General features: G+C 39.2%; 2 protein-coding genes across 2 annotated transcripts in view; one reads left to right on the top strand and one right to left on the bottom strand.

The window, feature by feature from the left end:
* The window catches only part of cacna2d2a (calcium channel, voltage-dependent, alpha 2/delta subunit 2a), a 31810-nt gene extending 18904 nt beyond the window's left edge, over positions 1 to 12906 (top strand). The window contains exons 4-20 of the mRNA XM_062445274.1: positions 512 to 588; positions 1325 to 1385; positions 2185 to 2282; positions 3331 to 3421; positions 3517 to 3579; positions 3775 to 3878; positions 3995 to 4093; positions 4308 to 4399; positions 4516 to 4563; positions 4665 to 4736; positions 4824 to 4976; positions 5106 to 5158; positions 6073 to 6128; positions 6738 to 6861; positions 7160 to 7269; positions 7541 to 7623; positions 8723 to 12906. Of these exons, the coding sequence (XP_062301258.1) occupies positions 512 to 588; positions 1325 to 1385; positions 2185 to 2282; positions 3331 to 3421; positions 3517 to 3579; positions 3775 to 3878; positions 3995 to 4093; positions 4308 to 4399; positions 4516 to 4563; positions 4665 to 4736; positions 4824 to 4976; positions 5106 to 5158; positions 6073 to 6128; positions 6738 to 6861; positions 7160 to 7269; positions 7541 to 7623; positions 8723 to 8845 (1507 nt within the window). The 3' untranslated portion in view covers positions 8846 to 12906. The remainder of the gene's footprint in view (positions 1 to 511; positions 589 to 1324; positions 1386 to 2184; positions 2283 to 3330; positions 3422 to 3516; positions 3580 to 3774; positions 3879 to 3994; positions 4094 to 4307; positions 4400 to 4515; positions 4564 to 4664; positions 4737 to 4823; positions 4977 to 5105; positions 5159 to 6072; positions 6129 to 6737; positions 6862 to 7159; positions 7270 to 7540; positions 7624 to 8722) is intronic.
* Positions 12907 to 13041: 135 nt separating this feature from the next.
* On the bottom strand, positions 13042 to 17827 carry abhd14b (abhydrolase domain containing 14B). The gene is made up of 4 exons (XM_062416111.1): positions 17541 to 17827; positions 16374 to 16588; positions 15297 to 15538; positions 13042 to 14017 (listed from the first exon to the last, which is right to left on the bottom strand). The coding sequence occupies exons 2-4, from the start codon at positions 16585 to 16587 to the stop codon at positions 13838 to 13840; spliced, it is 636 nt and encodes a 211-aa protein (XP_062272095.1). The 5' UTR covers position 16588; positions 17541 to 17827; the 3' UTR covers positions 13042 to 13837.
* Positions 17828 to 17977: the final 150 nt, after the last annotated feature.

The following is a 17977-nucleotide window of genomic DNA, read 5'->3' as shown; positions in this document are numbered from 1 at the left end:
GTGTCATTAGTTCATAAATGTCTAATTCTCACACTAAAGAGCAGGTTTTGATATATCTTTCATTAAATAAAAAAAAAATTAATTAGTGTTACTGTAGATCTATTTTGACCTCTACTGAAAATATTTCTAATTAATTCCTATTACTTTTTCATAATTTATGGTGCCACAAATTTGAAATATTATTTTTGTAGTGCCAACCTTAACTATAATGTCAGCACATACATATATACTGTAAATTATTTATAATAGAGTAAGTCAGTATTTCTTGTGGTAATATTTTAACTTAGATATAGCTTTATAGGTATCGATATAGAATAAAATACTTTTTTATGTTTGTTAGCTGTCGTAGTATCTCACCTATAGTTGGAGGCGTTGCAGCCTGCAGACTGTCCCTACAGGGCTGAGCTGTGTCCTGTCCACCCAGGTCCTCCCATGTTGTCAGGTGTCAGGGCGCCGCTCGGTGCTGCGCCTGACTCCTGTGTCGTCCCTCTGTACTCCCTGTCTCCATCAGCTTGTCCCCCCCAGTTCTCACCCCTCAGACCACTAGGGGCATGGCCCAACACTTCCTCAGTAAACCTGACCCCGGATGTGCACTGCATTGTGGGGCGGAAAACTACCTGGGCACTCGATTTTAGCTCAAAAAGTAAATGTTGTATTCTTCGGCTATACAAATAAAGGTGTGACATAATGAGAAAATATGGATTTGTCGGACACTCAACTGTCAAGGCTTTAATGATGGTACAGGTTGATATTTTCTGTTCTGTTCTGACTGTGATCAATGATGATGAAGTTGCCCTTCAACATGCCCTTCACAATGCAATGCATTTCCTCTGATTATGTGTCTCTCTGAGCCCTCTCCCCCACCAGTCTGAGGGGTGACCACTTCCATCAGGACCTTCACCCACCTCCCTTGCAATAGTTGGCCATGTTGATGCCTGCCTGATTTTTAAAAAAGCACTCATCGTGGTTAATCTGTCTGAGAACTCGCTTCCTGACACAACACGTCTGGTAAGTCAGCTCTCAGACATCCAAAATCTGTTAGACTGAAACCAAACGAATTAGCGATTGTTTGTTGACAAAGTGATAAACAAAAAGAAATTAAAAGCTGTGAGTGCTTGTGAGAGTAAAGCGGTCATCCATTAAGAGTCAGGTTCCATTTTAGGCACCATATTGGCTAACGCTAGTGTTCCCATGATTCCTCAGTGTTGCTATGGTAAACTCCCTTCTGCGTCCCTGCACCTCTGAAGAACAGCTGCTGTTTACCCACAACTCTCCACTGCTCTGCCCATTGCTCTTCCAGATAATCTTCCCCTTTCTGTTGCAGATTTTGAATCACTGCTGCCAAACAGTTTTGAGTCTGAAGGACATGTATTCATTGCTCCCAGGTAGCCCTGTGTGTGAATGCTTGCTGTCGTTGATGGTCATCAGTTTTTGGTCTTGTCTCCATGTCTTTTGATTGCACAATTTACATTTTTTGTGCGTGTGTGTGTTTGTATCGGCTCCACATTCAGCATTTATATCTTTCTTTAATTCATTTTTTGTGATTGTTGAGTTACATTTCGTGTAAGTGGTTTTCATTCATTCTATTTAAAAAAAAAAGAAATATAAAATTCATCATAGAATTATAATACCCACTCTCTTCCCTAAGTTACCCTCATTACAACAAAGTATCAAATCTACATCAAATCTCCTTTGCATGCTGCTGATGTTTTGCTGCATGTTTGTATCTTATGTAAATACATTTTATTTGTTAATGGTTAGGTCATACAATGTGATGCTAAGAGTAAACTGGATATTGGACAGCATGATGGATAAATACAAAAATGTTCTATGAAAAAAAAGACTAAAATCCTCTTTGCATGTGCTGTTTTGTTATCAGACCCAAGTGGCCTCCGGCTGCAACCTGAATTTTAAAACGCACTGATAAAATCACCCTTTCATTGTGATGCCTGTGCTCTGCTCTGCAGTGTAATCCTCATCTCAATTTGACTGACAGCCATTGTCGCATATTGGAATATAAGCTTTGAAACATGCATGCTGCACACAATGGCATCAAGTGACACGTGTATGGATTCATGCATCCTCACTTTGTGTTGTGTCCCTCTGTGAGGGATAAACATAGTGTACACACATGTTTGTTTTTTCACTTCGTCTCTGAGTTAAAATGCTTTGTTTGTTCCTCAGGGAATACTGCAATGAACTGGAACTATCCAACAACAACACCGAGTTCCTGCTCAACTTCATTGCTCTCATGGAGAAGGTGACACCGGACTCCAAACAATGTGAGTTTCATTTCTTTTCACTCAAGCACAAAATTAATATTTCATTCATTTTAAATTAGTTCATTCAAGATTGATTTTAATGGATAAGGCTGGTGCTATTCTATATGTTTATTATTGTCAACAAATGAAAAGCCCAAAACAATTAACAATTAATTGATCCTATTAACTGTGTAGCCTAAACCTATATATCACTTATTCCTCTGTGACATCATAAACCTCTATTATTATCCAAAAACTATTAAAAACACACCAGTGAGCCTAAGTGTTGCACTGGTTGAACGCTTTCTTCACTAAGATGAACATGGACACTGTATTTTATTTTCACTCATTCCTACATCAACCATCCTAATGCTATAAATACTCACTAGAGCACTAAATGTGTATTACTCTGCAGGGGAAAATAGTCCCCAACAAATGTAATATATACTCCTGTTTGAAAGCTACATTCCCTATCTGTTTTAGAAAGTTATTTGTCTTTAAATTAAAAAAATAAACTGTATATTTGTGACCCGTTTTTAAAAATGTACAGCTTAAGCAGGAACAAAAGAGTTTGAGACTGAGTGCTATAGAGGTATTCAGAGCAGGACTAACACATTGTTGGTTTTTGACTTTTCATTTGATTTGCTGATAATGAGAATAACATAAGCTAACAACAGCTTTGTCCTTTTTAAAAAGACCAATCTCTGAGAAAAATAGTACTAAAAATATCCACATCATATGACAAATTGTTAGTATTATTATTTATTATTGTTACAATGCCATACTGCCACCATCTCTACTAATATCAAGCTGGCACAGAGACTTAGGAAGGGAAATGTGTATTTACTTATCACTGTAATCTTGACTGTTACATTTTTGGTTTGATTTTGACTAAGTGGACTGAATTAGCTCTTCAGCTGATGCAGTTTTTTTCTGATCACTATCAATTCCAACATGTTCAGAAAAGAGAAATCTACATCTGACATAGATTTAACGGATATTCTGATAGTTGCTAATATTTTTGTTTGTTTGCAACCTTTTTTGTTCATCTCTACCGCATCATACTTAGGCGACAATTTGCTTCTTCATAACCTGATTCTGGACACTGGCATCATACGGCAGCTGGTCGATAAAGTGTGGAAGAATAAAGACTTGAACACGTGAGTACTGTCAGCCGATGCTGTGGGAACCGTATTTGTACTGTGGAAAAGATTTAGATCATGAAAGCTTTTTCTTTCTCCCTCCTGACATTTAGATATGGCTTTCTGGCCGTGTTTGCTACCACAGATGGAGGAGTTACAAGAGTGTTTCCGAACAAGTAAGTGCACTCGCCATCGCGGCTGTGAATCTGGACTGCAGCTGCTCTGTAGTTCTGTTATGTTTGCACTTTGTTCTCCTTTAAAGTGGTAAGTTGTGAAGACTTTAAATGCTTCATAAACACGTAGGATAGGTATAGCAGGCAGCTTGTACATCACAGATTTACAGCTCCAGTGTGTGTGCTCTTAAATCTCAGGGCTGCAGAAACCTGGGAGGAAAACCCTGAGCCGTTTAATGCCAGCTATTACCGCCGCAGTCTTGACAACAAGGGCTACATTTTCCGAGCGCCTTATCGTACAGGTGAATGATGTTCCTAGTCCTGGGTTATATATCTCACACAGAGCCTTGTGATGTTGTGGCTCTTTGTTTTCTAACCCCCCACCTGAGATGTTTCTCTGTTTGTTTCCGTTTTGCAGCCAGAGATGAGCTGCTGAATCCAGAGAACGACACTATAGGGATCCTGGTCAGCACAGCTGTGGACATCACAATAGGAGGGAAGACCATCAAACCCGCAGGTGGGCTCAGTTCTCTAAGAGCGAGACAAAATGCTAATAATGACATGTTAGATGTCAAAGAAAACATTTCAGAGTAAGCAAAGATAATAACATGTGTCTTTTTTGTCACTTTGTGTGCACATGCGTGCTCTGCATCTATTTATTGTGCCTTTGTGTGCATCTGTCTAATTTTTTTGCATTTTGAATCTCCCTCATTGGTATTTTTTCCTCTCAGTGGTCGGAGTGAAACTGGATCTTGAAGCCTGGGTGGATAAGTTTAAGATTCTTGCCAGTAACCATACAGACAGTCGCCAAGGCTCAAACACGGTAACTAGATATATAAATTATTTTTTTAAGTATTACAGGGAGGTCTATATTACAGTATGTCTCCAGCAGTATTTCTCAGATGTTTAGCTGATGACTTTGTTTTTTATTTGTGACAGTGTGGACCAAACAGAGGCTGTGAAATGGACTGCGAAGCCAACAGTGATGTAAGCGTCCTCTGTTCAAATTGCTAGATGTACTATAGCAAATAACTGCACATCTTTCTACTTTTCTCCCACTCAACTGCCCATTTCGTGTCCTTTCGCAGGATCTCCTGTGCTATTTAATAGATGATGGTGCTTTCCTAATCATGTCTAATCAGAAGGAAGACTGGAACAAGGTGAATTAAATGAATTAAAGTCACCCTGACCGTGGTTTCTCTTCAATGCTTTCACCCATATTGATCCATGTTTCTTATCCTCCTCAGGTGGGCATGTTCTTCAGTGATGTTGACCCGTATCTGATGCACGCGCTCTACAACAATTCTTTCTACAACCGCAAGCAGTCATTCGACTACCAGTCAGTGTGTGAACGGATGCCTAACAGCGAAGCTGGAGCTGCACGCAGAGGGGTGTTTGTGGTAGGAACATAGACTTCAATACTGGAGAGGATGAGCACACTAGAATGAAAAGGATAAAAGCATTGTTCAGTCATTATGATGATTATGACACTTACTGTTTTTTTTTGGGGGGGGTTTCTGTGTCCGCAGCCCACAATTGCAGATTTTTTAAACCTGGCTTGGTGGACATCAGCAGCTGCATGGTATGAGTTCTTTAGCTCTATAGCTCAAAAAATGCTGTGCCTGAAGAAAAGGATTTTATCTATATTCCGACTGTATACTACAGCTGCAATGATCGATTATTTTTACTACTGATGAATCTGCTGATTATTTTTTTGATTAATACTTTTGTCTATAAATGATCAGATAACAGTAAAAAATGTTTGTTATAATTTCCCTGGAACCAAAAAGATGTCTTCAAATGACTTGTTTTATCTGGTCAACAGTCCAAAACACAAATATATTCAGTTTCTATTATCTAGTAATCAGAAAATGTTTGACATGTTTTCCCCTGAACAGTGTCTGAAATAATTAACCACTAGAGACCCATCATGGACCCATTTTTGTCTTTTAGTGAGGGACAGGGGATTAGGGGGAAATAGCAGGTCAACAGTATGTGCCACATAAAAGTGGTGTACATCATGTGAAAGCTCAGATGTTGAAGATTAATCTGAGATGCAGCTCAAATCTGTAATAAACATTGTGTTTTGGTTAGGCACCTATTCAAAGTTTGTTCTCTAATTCAAATTGTAGCATGCATAAATGCATTAAACATTATGATGGAAGTATATGAAGGTCTTTCCAGGCTAAATTATCTCTCATAAGATGTTGTAGCAATTTTTGGGTTGATATCATTTGTTACACAGATTTTGTGCAAAAGTTAACAATTTTTGATGACTTGAGAATTGATAAAAAAAAATGGTCAAAAGAACTCCAAAATATCAAATTAAGACAATAAGACCTTTAGGAACACCAAAAAAAGTCATGCTGTGACTTACTCAAAATAGCAGATTTTCTGACTATCAACTCGAAACCTTCCTCTTTAATAAAATACATTACACTGACTTTTTCATAAGCCTCATGTACAAAGTCTGATTCACACCTGGTGTCTTCACAGGTCTTTGTTCCAACAGTTTATTTATGGACTGGCTTATCACAGTTGGTTTGTCAGAGGTGGGTACAAACAAGATTACATTTCATCACTGAATGGTATTGCTGGTTTACATATCTGTGTGTGAGGGTTTAAGGGTTCAACATTTTGGGGAAGACTGTACACTTGTTTGCTTTTTTGTTTCTGAGAGCTAGATGAGAAGAACAATACCATGTCTCATGTCTGTACACTTAGCCTAGCTGGCTGGATCCCTCAAACATACATCTATAAGCATCTCTAAAGCTCACTAATTGACACGTTGGATCTCATTGTTCGTTGATCAGTACATACACAGAGCGAAATGTAAAATCATCCATTTCTTGTATAGATTATGGAGTTATAGTGTCAATCTTCTCTGCTAACTCTGAGAAATACTGTAAAGGGATCTCTGCACAAGTGTACTGTCATTAGATAAAAGACTAGATTTTGGTCACATTTCAAATTTTAAGATAGTAGATTTAAATAAATTGAATAAAACCCTATTCATAAACAGTAAATAGACACTATGAAAGGAAATGGGGGAGAGTGCTTTGATGTTCAGGTTTGTAATTACATTTCTAGTATCAGGTGTTATAAATCAATATAAATGACAAGTGTTCCTCTGATACCTGTGTGCTCTGGTGCTGCTACAGATGAGGTGGATGCAGATGGAATCGACTCCAAAGAGCGGAGTTGTGTAATGATCCAGACCCAGTACTACTTAAGTAATCTCAGCAGCTCCTACAACATACTCCAAGACTGTGGCAACTGCTCCAGGTCTGTACGCATGACAAAATGCACTTAACACATATAAGCACACACACGTGTGTTCGCACATACACACCACAAAGATTCCCACTGTGACCAAAGCACAGTTAGCAAGACAGATTAATCTTTCTGTTGGAGCTAATAAACTCTGCTGACGATTAAACTGTATCAGCTTTAATGAAATGGTCACATCATTGGCTAAATGAGCCTTATAAGACTGTCTCATGAATCTTGCTGATCCATTAGCAAATGAGCCTGTGATGTAAGTGAGCGGAGGGGGCTTGTTGACAGAGATGTCTCTCTGCAGGCTGATTCACGCCAAGAGGATAAACAACACCAACTTGCTGTTTGTGGTGGCAGAGAAAATGCCATGCAACACCTGCGAGATAGAGAAGCTGTCCCAGGAGGAGGAGGAGTGTATCCTTTTTCACATTGTACACCAGCTGGCAGAGAAGAAGACACACTCTAATCACCGGATCTGATCTCCTTATTACCATACCTGCGGAAACAGACGTTTCACATTCATTTCAAGGTTATTTTTATCTTGATGGCGTGAATTATGACTAGTCATTCACATCTGTAGCACTGCGTGAGGAATGAGTGTGTGGGTGGGTGATGAAGCAGTGTAAAAAACAACAACAAAAGAAAAGCAGACATTCAAATTTTCCTTAATTGAGTCACGTTTCAGTCAAGGAGGAAAATCCATGTGAAGAAATGGCTGTTGCACGCTATCGAAAAGGACCCTCTACCTGCTTTGACAACAACATATCTGTAAGATTTTTAGACAATATCAATACACACAGTCATTCAAATCAAAACAAACAGGGAGGATAAAACCTAATCAATAACTGATTTCTGAAACGAATACTGATATTACAATTTGGAAAAACAATCTGATAAATATATATTAGCTGATGTGCATGAATTTATAACATAAATTTGCAGCTATCTGTGGAAACAATGCGTACTGCAATAACTACTGTACCCTACTAGCAGGCAGTTTATCATACTATGTCAATACTATACTAAATTACTACAATACTAAACTACTAACTAGTACTGACTATAGCCGAAGTCTGGAGGCCACGCACCTCCACTGTTGTTCAAAAACTATTTAAAAAAACACATACATAAATGGGCCTCACCAAACTTCTGCCGAAAATACTCACTAGTGCACCAATCCATACCAAATCTGTATTAGTCCCCAACAAATTTACTCCTGTCTGAGTAACGTTTGTTAAAAACTAAAGTGCCCACCTGTTTTAGGAAATTACTGACACTTCAATGAAATGAAACTATATTATATAACGTTGCTGGTTTTTAGTCTGTAGGATGGATGGGTTAAATACGTAGTATCTTGTCTTTATTGTACATATTATATAAAAATGTCATCATACAATCATACAATAACTAATAAAAACATTTGATCAGAAAAAAACCCCATAAACCTTTTGGTTAGGATCCAAATATGGTTTGTAAAGAACTGTGACCAAGATACAGTATTACTGTAATGAGACGTTTGACAATAAATTATAAAATTGTCAGTCCTCTGGTGGACAAACTGTGTAATTGCAACTGTTAACGGCTAATACAATATATCTGTGACAGAATAATATTTTCTGATAATATCAACTCCGCTGATGTTTCAGTTTGGCTCTATGATCTATCAGTATTTTATTTTCCACAAAAATAAAATTAAATAGATTCTGATAAAATTCATTAACTTATGAAGCAGGAATAGTAAATAGATATGATAGAGGTAATATAGCATGTGCAATCAACAAGAAACTGTCTTCTATAGACCTGCAGTATTTAAAAACACATGAGCTGTAGTGGATATGTAATTACAGCAGCATTTTTCCTTTTGCAGGAGAACACGTCGGACTGCGGGCGAGGCCACTCCTTCCGTCCGTCCTTCTACAACTTACTGCTCATTCAGCTGCTGCTGCTTTATCCCGCCGTCAGCCCCCACGTTCAGTCTCTACTACATTAATTTAATTTTCCTCCACTTGTCCTCCCTCTAGCCCTCCCGAGCTTCTCTCCTGTCCTAAATCCCCCTCCGTGCCCACCCCACCTTTGAGCCCCCCCACCCCCACTGATATAGTCATAGGTACTTCCCATCACGGCAAGTTGGAAGCCCTGAGTGCCGCGTTATCCAGCCCGCTTCAGTTTGTGTCGCTTAGTGACAACTGCCGGACATTTATGTTCTCAGCCAGTTAACCTTCATCAGCAGAAAGAGAGGGTGGTGCCGGACCACCTGGATCATCAGAGGCAACGTCAGAAAAGAAAAGACAACCTCCCCACCACCTCCACCTCCCAGAGAAGGAAAGAGGGAAAAGGACAGATCAATGTCCTCGTCACAGACCTCCCGCCACACACGAACTGGAGAGTTGAGGGTGTCTGTCTGTCAGACAGACAGTGGGGGACTTCTCCTCCTTCTCCCTCCTTCATCTCAGAGTCTCGCCACTCCGTCATTCGCCTTTGGCAAGACGCTGTGGACCATTAAGCCAGTTATTGCCACCATAAAAGAAAATAACAGAAAAAAAGAACTGTCATGTATACAAACGTCAAGTATTAACTGCTGAAGTGATGAGTATTCCAAACATATATTTAGGTTTTAATTTGAAACGGAAGTCGTTAGGTGTTAACTTAAAAATAATTAATTTATGCACTATATCTACTTGCCAAAATGAGATAGACTTTCATGTGGTCTTATTTTTATAGCCAAAACATGACGAGGAAATGGCTTCTGATTTAGATTTAGGATAAACCACGAGAAGAAGAGGAGACACTCAGAAACTGAATGCTGATACATTTTTGTGCAGCTCCTGTTTTCAAACTTAATTATTAGATTGATGCTTTTAAAAGACGTCCTTTGGGGATTATTGTAATTACATGATGGTAATCGCATTTCTTGAAGTATTTCTCCTTATATTTAGTATTTAAGGCCAGTGCTATCTGGCTTACACTCTCGTGACAGCTGTAAAATAGTAATCAGTGTTCAGTTCCTGCAGATGTGGAGATCGGGAGCATTGTTGATGTCGTGTAGTATTCTCCTTTACGATCAACTGACCATTCTGACCTCTGGTTTAGACTGATGTATTTAAAAAAAAAAAAAAAAGAAAGAAAAGAAAAGAAACATCCCTGTGCTCTCTGATGCGAAAGCTCACCTCTGCCAATCCTCATGAGGCTTCTCCAGTAACCTCTACTAATGTTCCTAATCACTATTTGTATATGTGCTTTACTTCTGTTCGCACAACAGACACACTTAAGATCTCTGCCTCATGACCGTCTCATAGTAGTTTCAGGTGGGTTTTTGTTTTGGGCAAATCATTTTTAAATTTCCTTTAGACTTGTATTACCTTCAACTGATGCTGTTCAATCTTCAAACCTTTCGCTGCTGGGGGATAGGGGCTTATCAACATTTCCAACTAAAGTGCAGAAGAGGCCACTAAATATGGTGATCACGTGCAGTAGTAGTCTGGTTGTAATCTGTCACAGTTCGTCATTTGATCATTGCGATGTGTGAAAAGTCATTTAGACTCCCATGTTTAGGAGCCGCTCTGTTTCATAGTGCCTTGATGCACTTTGTTTTGGAACGTATCGGCTGTATAAGAGTAGAGCTACTGTATAGTACCTTTATAAAGCAGCCATCTTTGAGGCTCAGGACAACACATGAGCCTGTGAGACTGAATCTGTTAGAGAAGCTATAGAAATAGCTTCACTCAGAGCCGTCGCACCGACTGACTCAAGCATAATGTATTTGCCCTCCAGAGCCGCCTGACTGCCATCATATGGAGTTACTATACTGTTCCTTTACAAAGCCATGTAGAGAACTACGATACACTATCAGTAGTATACAGCGACTTAGAGAGTTTTTAGGGCCACCTGACTGCTATAGTTCTGCCTGAATCGTATGTGCGTTTGTGTTTGTGTGTGTGGATGCGTGTTGATTTGCATTAAAAACCCTCAAAGGGAATGTCTTTTCAATGAGTTGTGGAGTGTATGAGGGATGACAGTTGTGGTAGCATAGCTGTTTTTTCCTGTTTGTATGTTGCAACGGACAAAATCCAGTGTTGTGGAGAAAAAAGGGATTTTACTGAAACAAAAAAACAATTCCATATTTGACCATCAGTCTGCTTATATATATTAATCTGAGGGAGCAGCGCAGCCCCCTTTGATTCAGAGGTCTGAAAGAATGTGTAGTTCATCAGTGTTTTCTGTTTTAAATGCAACATAGTTAACAAAGCCTCTCTAAATGCCTTAGTGTTACACAGTACGGAGCTCTAATAGTGTACGTTCTCCCCTCCTCATGTACACTCTTTCTCACACACACACACACACATAGATCCTTCAAAATATTCAGTCCCCTGGGTTCTCTTAGTGTTCTGCAGTAAGTATAGTGAGCTCTAATTTTGTATTTTTACGTCTTGGAATGATTAGTTATTGATTGATGCCTGTTCGATTAAATGCTTGAAAGAGGTGGGAGATTTTTAAGTTTCAAAGGCCTCCGACCTTAGATGTTCACACCCACCCAAACCTCACTGTATCGCTCAGGTGGGAATATTCAAGCAATGATTTGAGAACCTTAACAACACACTCTGTACAGTTGTTGGTACTATTTGGTGTGACAAACATGCTGGCACAGTAACTGCAGCGCTGCTCCGAACAAATCTGACTCACTTCAAAAAAAAAAAAAAAAAACTTGAGTCTTGTCTGTGAAACTAATTGAAAAAAAGGAGCAGTGAGGAGTATTTGTGGCATCTGAATACTGAATACTCCCCCCTACGAGCCTACTGTGGCCACAAAAGATGCGAAAAGCCCTCTCTATAGCCAATGTTCGGTTTTGTCCGTTCTGGGCTACTGTAGAAACATTGCAGGCGCCATGAAAGAGGACCCGCTCTCTATGTTGACATGAAGGGCTCATTCAAAGGTAACAAAAACACAATGATTCTTGTTTTTGGGAGATCATACACTTAATGAAAAGAAATTATACTCCACAACTGCTGATAGATCCCTCAAAATCCTACACACTGGTCCTTTAAAAAGTGTATTTCAAATTTGGCTCTTTTTGGCATTCGGTGCGGGATGCAGTTTTACTTTTCTGGCATCAGTTTGTCTCTGTCGTGTGCCATTAATTCTGTCCGTTTCCACTGTCTGTAAATGAACGCTACACGTGCCTGTGGAAATGTACCCCCTGCAACTTCCTCTCTTCTCCTGGCTCTGTCTGACACGCAAATATGTAGGCCACCAGTATGTGCACGCAGACCTGAACTGAGACATCATGCACACACATACACACACACACACATATATATATATATATATATATATATACATATATATAGAAGCAAACATGTAATGATATCTATTCATGCCCAGCTGGGACATGTCAAGCACTAGGCAGAAGTAAAGCCAAGGACATCTCTTCCCAGGTGTTTTTTTTTGTGAGCGGGCGGGATGTCAGAGGCAAGCTCAGGGAGTGGGTCTCCACAGAGCAGCACAGGCCTGTCAAACTGAAGGTCATGGAGGAATCATGTAGTGACATCTGTGTGTGCATCCCGACGGGAAAAGTCTTCTGAAAAAGGGACACACATCTGATTTATGTGATTTGACAAATTAACTTTTGCCAAAAAATAAATGAATAAAAAAATAGAAGAAAAAATAGAAAATTGGACCAGCTTGGGATGAAAGGGAGATGTCCGCCTTTTTTGGACACAAACCCTAGAATATGTTGTTGGGGGAAATGGTGTTCATGAAGCCCCCTCCCGAGCCCTCGCTGAATCTGTGTTGGTGCGTCTCTGTGGGAAAGACACGTGTGTATGTGATTCTGTAGTCTGTAGTCTGGTGCTATGTGACCATGTTTGACAAGTGTGTGAAAAAAATAACAGCAACATTTAGATTTAAAAAAAAAAGTAAAATCAGTCGAATTTTGAGTGAAGTAAAAAATAAATATAGGAATACAGCACTGTTGATAAGTTTGAGATCTGAAGTCAAAATGTTTAATTTTTTTTTCTTTTTCTTGTGCGTGTGTGAGTGTGAATGTTTGGTTGCGTGGAAGATTTAGCTCCTTCTTTTCTGGACGCCGGTCCATTCGCTCCATTCTTTTGTACAGATGAAGCTAAAAAAAAAATTAAAAAAGAAGAGGGCAAAATTTGTAAAATATTGTGTCTGTGACTCCTTGTAAAATATTTTCAAATTGTTTATTACAGAGAATCAGTTATTAAATAATGTTCATATTTTTCACTTCATTTCTGCGTGTGGTGTTTGTTTTTTTCAGCAGGATAATCAATGAAAATATAAAATCTATAATCAATAATTTCCCTGAAATCAATAATGACAGAAAATGTTACATTTTATTGGTATTAAACGTTTGTGCCTCATTATTAGAAAAGACTTGATTTGTAGTTTTCATTAAGAGCAAAAAATCAAAACCTGGTCATGCAGGTCAGTCCTTCCTTACTTCCTTCTTTCTGACCTTTCTTTCTTACCTTTCTTCCTTCCCTCTGTCCTTTTCTTTCCTTTCCTTTCCTTCCTTCCCCTAATTCCTTTGTTAATTTTTTGTCCATCTCTACCTTTCTTTCTTTCTTATCCCTTACCTCCTGATTTCCTTCCTTTCTTCCTCCCTGAATTCCTATTTTCAGACCTTTCCTTCATATCTTTCTTTATTCCGTCCTTCCTGTATTTCCTTTCTTCCTTCCCTCTTTCCTTTTCCTTCCTTCCTTCCATTTTCCTCTCTAACGTCCTTCTTTCCTTCCTTGTTACATTTCATGTTATTAAAAGTTTGTGCCTGGTCATTAGAAAGCCTTGATTTGCAGTTTCCATCACTGACACTATTAAAAAGTCAAAATCAGGTCATGTAGTCGGATGTTTTTGGAACAGATTTCTCATGAATGAATAATGTGTTTATTTGTGAGGCTCCGCTGAGTCTTTTATGTGTGACTGCACTGCTGAAGATCTCTCCACGCATACACAGCGAGGTGCATCACAGCGTGTTCAAGAAGTCTGTGACAGCTTTGTGCCAAGTGTCCGGGTCGTCCAGGTAGCAGGGGTGACCCGCCCCTTTCATTACCACCACGCTGTGATTGGCCAGGTTGCTGAGGTTGCGGAGCGACACCTCTCCGAGCTGAGCGTCCTGGTCACCGTAAACGATGAGCGTCGGGACCTGAAGGAGAGATGACAAACGGATCCTTGTGATGAAGTTGTTTTCTCTGTTCTGTAAATCTGTTTGTGGTTTGTTTTTAGATTTGAAGCGTAGCTAAAGGGATTTTCAAGATGTCCCACATTTTACCTCAAGTTTTCAATGTTCAAACAGGTCTTGTAAAAACATCAGAGACGAGCATTTTATTTCTATTAGGCGTGACTCATTTATGTGTCCAGATGTCAGTAAGAATAAAAGTAGATCAGAGTAAAAACCGTAGCTGTGATATTAGGTTTCATCGTCTCATGTTTAATCCTTCCTTATTCCCTCCCTCCTTTCTTTCCTTTTACCCTTCCTCCCCTATTTAATTCCTTAATTCCACCCTCTTATTTCCTTGCTCTCTTAGTTCCTTCCTTTTCTTCTTCCTTCATTCCCTCCTTAGTTCATAAGTTACATTATTCCTACCTTCCTAACATTCCTTCCTTCCTTATTGCTTCATTCCTCCCTCCCTTGCATATTCTTTTCCTTTCTTCGTTCTTTATTTCCTTCCTTTTTCCCTCCATTCCTTACTTAAATATTTGCTTACTTCTTTTAATCTTTCCTTCCTTTCTTATTTATTTCCTTATTTCCTTTTTCCTTCCTTGCATATTTCATTCTTACCTTCCTTTTTTCTTCCGTGTCCCCTTATTTACTTCTGTTCTTCTCTCATTCCTTCCTTTGTAACTTTCTTCTTTCATAGTTTTATTCCCTTTCTTCCTTATTTCCTTCCTTTCTTCTTTCCTTCCATCTTAATTTACTGTCTTCCTTATATCTGTCCTTGCTTCCTTTTTAATTTCCTTTCCTCCGCTCTGTTTATCCACTTCGAGCTTCACACATTCAATCGAATATGTTTGCTTGTTTTTGGAGGGGATCTACTATTCAGTAACACACACACACACAGAGACACACACACACACACACACACACTCACACACACGTCCTTCATGGATAATGCTCCTTCACTTGGTTTGCCACCTAAGAAATTTAATTTTGAGGAAGTTTAGAGTTGGATAAAAGCCAGTGGTGTCTGTGAAACTATAAAGTCACATGATATCTTCTCCTCTCGTGGTAGCATGTAAAAATCCAACAGCTCTTTTAAAAGCCAGGGAAAGATGTGCTGGAAAATTAGCTTGACATTCATGGTTGCTCAAGTTATCATTTCGAGAGGAAAAGAAGAGCACATACTGTAATAAGTTTTTTCTGAGGTGGAAACTACAAACGAATGTAAAGTGGAGGCAAATCCTCTCACGCAGACTGTAGCTACCTTTACACTCTGGTATTGCTCTGTAGTGAATTTGTCGGTGCAGATGGGAGCTACAGGGATGTAAGCTCGTATCAGCGCCTGGTGCTGGAGGAGGAAGGGGAGGGAGTACATTCCGCTGAGGGACGGGCTGATCACCACCACCGGGCTCAGGCTCAGCTGCTCACACACCTCCTTTAGGAACCCTGCAGGGGCCAGTTCTCCCACCGCTGCCGGGGCCTCGGCTGACTTAGACCGGCCGAGTCCTGTGGACACACGGAGGAAGCGGACAGCAGACTAATGCAGGTTTCAGAGAAGAAGAACAAGCACCATTCTGTGGCTCTCGTATTACCATTACATTACAGTCAAGGAGCTAAGCACCTGATTTCTTAAAAATAAAAACCCAAAAAAACCCCGATCTTTAAAAAATTACACAAACACAAAAAATATTTAAGTTTGCTGCAAGACTAAAATATGTTCTCATTATTTTGTATGAAAATATAAAATATTAACTCTGTTGTTTACCAATATAATTAATCAAACTGAAATGAAAGCGGCACATGTTTGAGAAATGGGTTAAAAATCTAATATTGAATATTTGTTCATCCAGATGGTTAGAAGCATCTTTGAGGTTTCTGGAGTTACCTTCTGAACAGCAGGAAGTGTTTTTAAACTACCAAAGATCACTGGGAATTTATGTTATAGGAAAATGCATGACTCAAGTGTAACTTTATTGTTAGACCAGCCCGTTCGGCTTGCGGACTTCATCAGGATCATCATGAAATACATTAATGTAATGTGTTTCATGATGACACATTAATGTAAAACACATTACATTAATGAGTTTTGTGATGATCCTGATGAAGGCCGCGAGCCGAAACGCGTTGGTCTAACAATAAAGTTGTTCAATACAACAAGTTTTGCTGGAGCTTTGACTTTTTTAGACTTTTATTCCCTTCTCCGTGCACCTTGGAAGTACATGAAGTTATGTCAGAAACCTCTACTCTGCTTCTAAAACATGAGTGGCACAAATTGAGTTTAACACCCATCAAAAGCAAACTTTTGCTGTGAAGTAGTGAAGCTTGCCTCTCGTAGACTTACCCGGCAGGTCAATGGCGACTGCACGGCAGCCGGCTTTGACCAGAGTCTCCAGAGTGCCGATATTGAGCCAGTTTTCTGATGAGAAACGGATGCCATGAAGGAGTAAAATTGACATCCTCTCGTTCCCTATGGTGGGTTCACTTTGTCTGTAGAACAGCGGGGCTTTGCAGCTCTCCACCTGCACACTCCCCTCTGTCACCTTCACAGCTGACATCCTGAAAACAAAAACAGTCATTTCAGTTCCCACAGATTTTTATAACTCAGACACAAAAGCAGTCACATCAATGTTATTTACACATTCAGAGAGTGTTACTGTCTGTACAACACACATTGCCCTTAGACCCTGGACTTATAAAAGCAGCAGTAGTAGAATTACATTTTGTGTGACAGCCCCTCGACTCTGAAACAGCCTGCCAGAGGCCATTAGACATGCTGAGACTGTTGATACTTCTAAGATGTATCTGCACACTCATTTTTATTCTCTGGCTTTTAATAGTGTTTAATCTGTTTTATTTGTTATCTCATTTTGGGGGATTTTATATTTGTGATTAGATTTATTAGTTTTTTTTAAATTTTGTATTTTTGTATGTGCATACATTGCTATTTAAAGTTCTATATGAATAAAATAAACTTGAAAACAATATGGAGAAACAGAATGATAACAGTAAGAATATAGTAAACACTTATAATTTGATAGGTCAATCTGCAGAAAATTATTAGGTATTCAGTCATAATCCAAAGAAAGGGACTAATTTGGATTTTAAATTGATGATGGCACTGGGTGAAAAGGTAAACACAAATGCACGTACAACAGTTGTCAAGACATTACTGCACAGGACTGAACTGCACATAGAAATGTCCTGCATCATATTTAACTACATAAAGATATTTACTGCGCTGGAATAAACTGCACACAGACATTAACTGGGCTGAGACTGCATTACACTGCACATTTTTGCACAGTGTTTAATTTAAAACTTTTACTTCGCTGTCCACTATCAGTTTACAGAGGTGTCCTGTGCTACAGTAGAAGAATAGTTTGTGGACAGCTGGCAGGTTAAACAGCCTGATCAAAGTCCAGATTAGATCATTTTATTTGTAATATCGAGTTTGCTCTCTGCACGGTTGCTCACAAACACGATGAGAAAATCGTCGGCCTGCTCTTACCTGACAGCGTCCAGAAATGAGCCGATGATTAAACCTCAGAATAAAGGAGGGCACTTTAGTTTAGTCCAGAGCTCCAGCTATAGTTTCACTTCATATCCCGGAAAACAGCACGAAAAAAAAAATCCTCTGGAAATTATTCTACTGACGTCTAGCGTTTGTTAAGAGAATCGCTTAATATAAAACAATTTAGACAAACGTTATTTTTTTGCAGGTTATTTGGTTAAATTGTTAATACACTGCTGTCACAGTGGATATTTGAGTTTTATGAAAAAAGAGCATGAACAGGGACCTATGTGCCAGTCTTTATTAATGATTAATAGGCGTATTGATTAGCTGTGTTTTGGGGATTTGGGCCTCTGTTTGAGTAGTTGGACTCAATGTTCCTGTGTGGGTGGTTGTGTTTTAGGTGTTTTAGGTTTTCTGCGTAACTCTGACCT

Source organism: Scomber scombrus, chromosome 3 (assembly GCF_963691925.1).
Source record: "Scomber scombrus chromosome 3, fScoSco1.1, whole genome shotgun sequence".
In the NCBI taxonomy this organism is placed as follows: Eukaryota; Metazoa; Chordata; class Actinopteri; order Scombriformes; family Scombridae; genus Scomber; species Scomber scombrus.
This window is presented reverse-complemented; position numbering and strand designations above follow the sequence as displayed.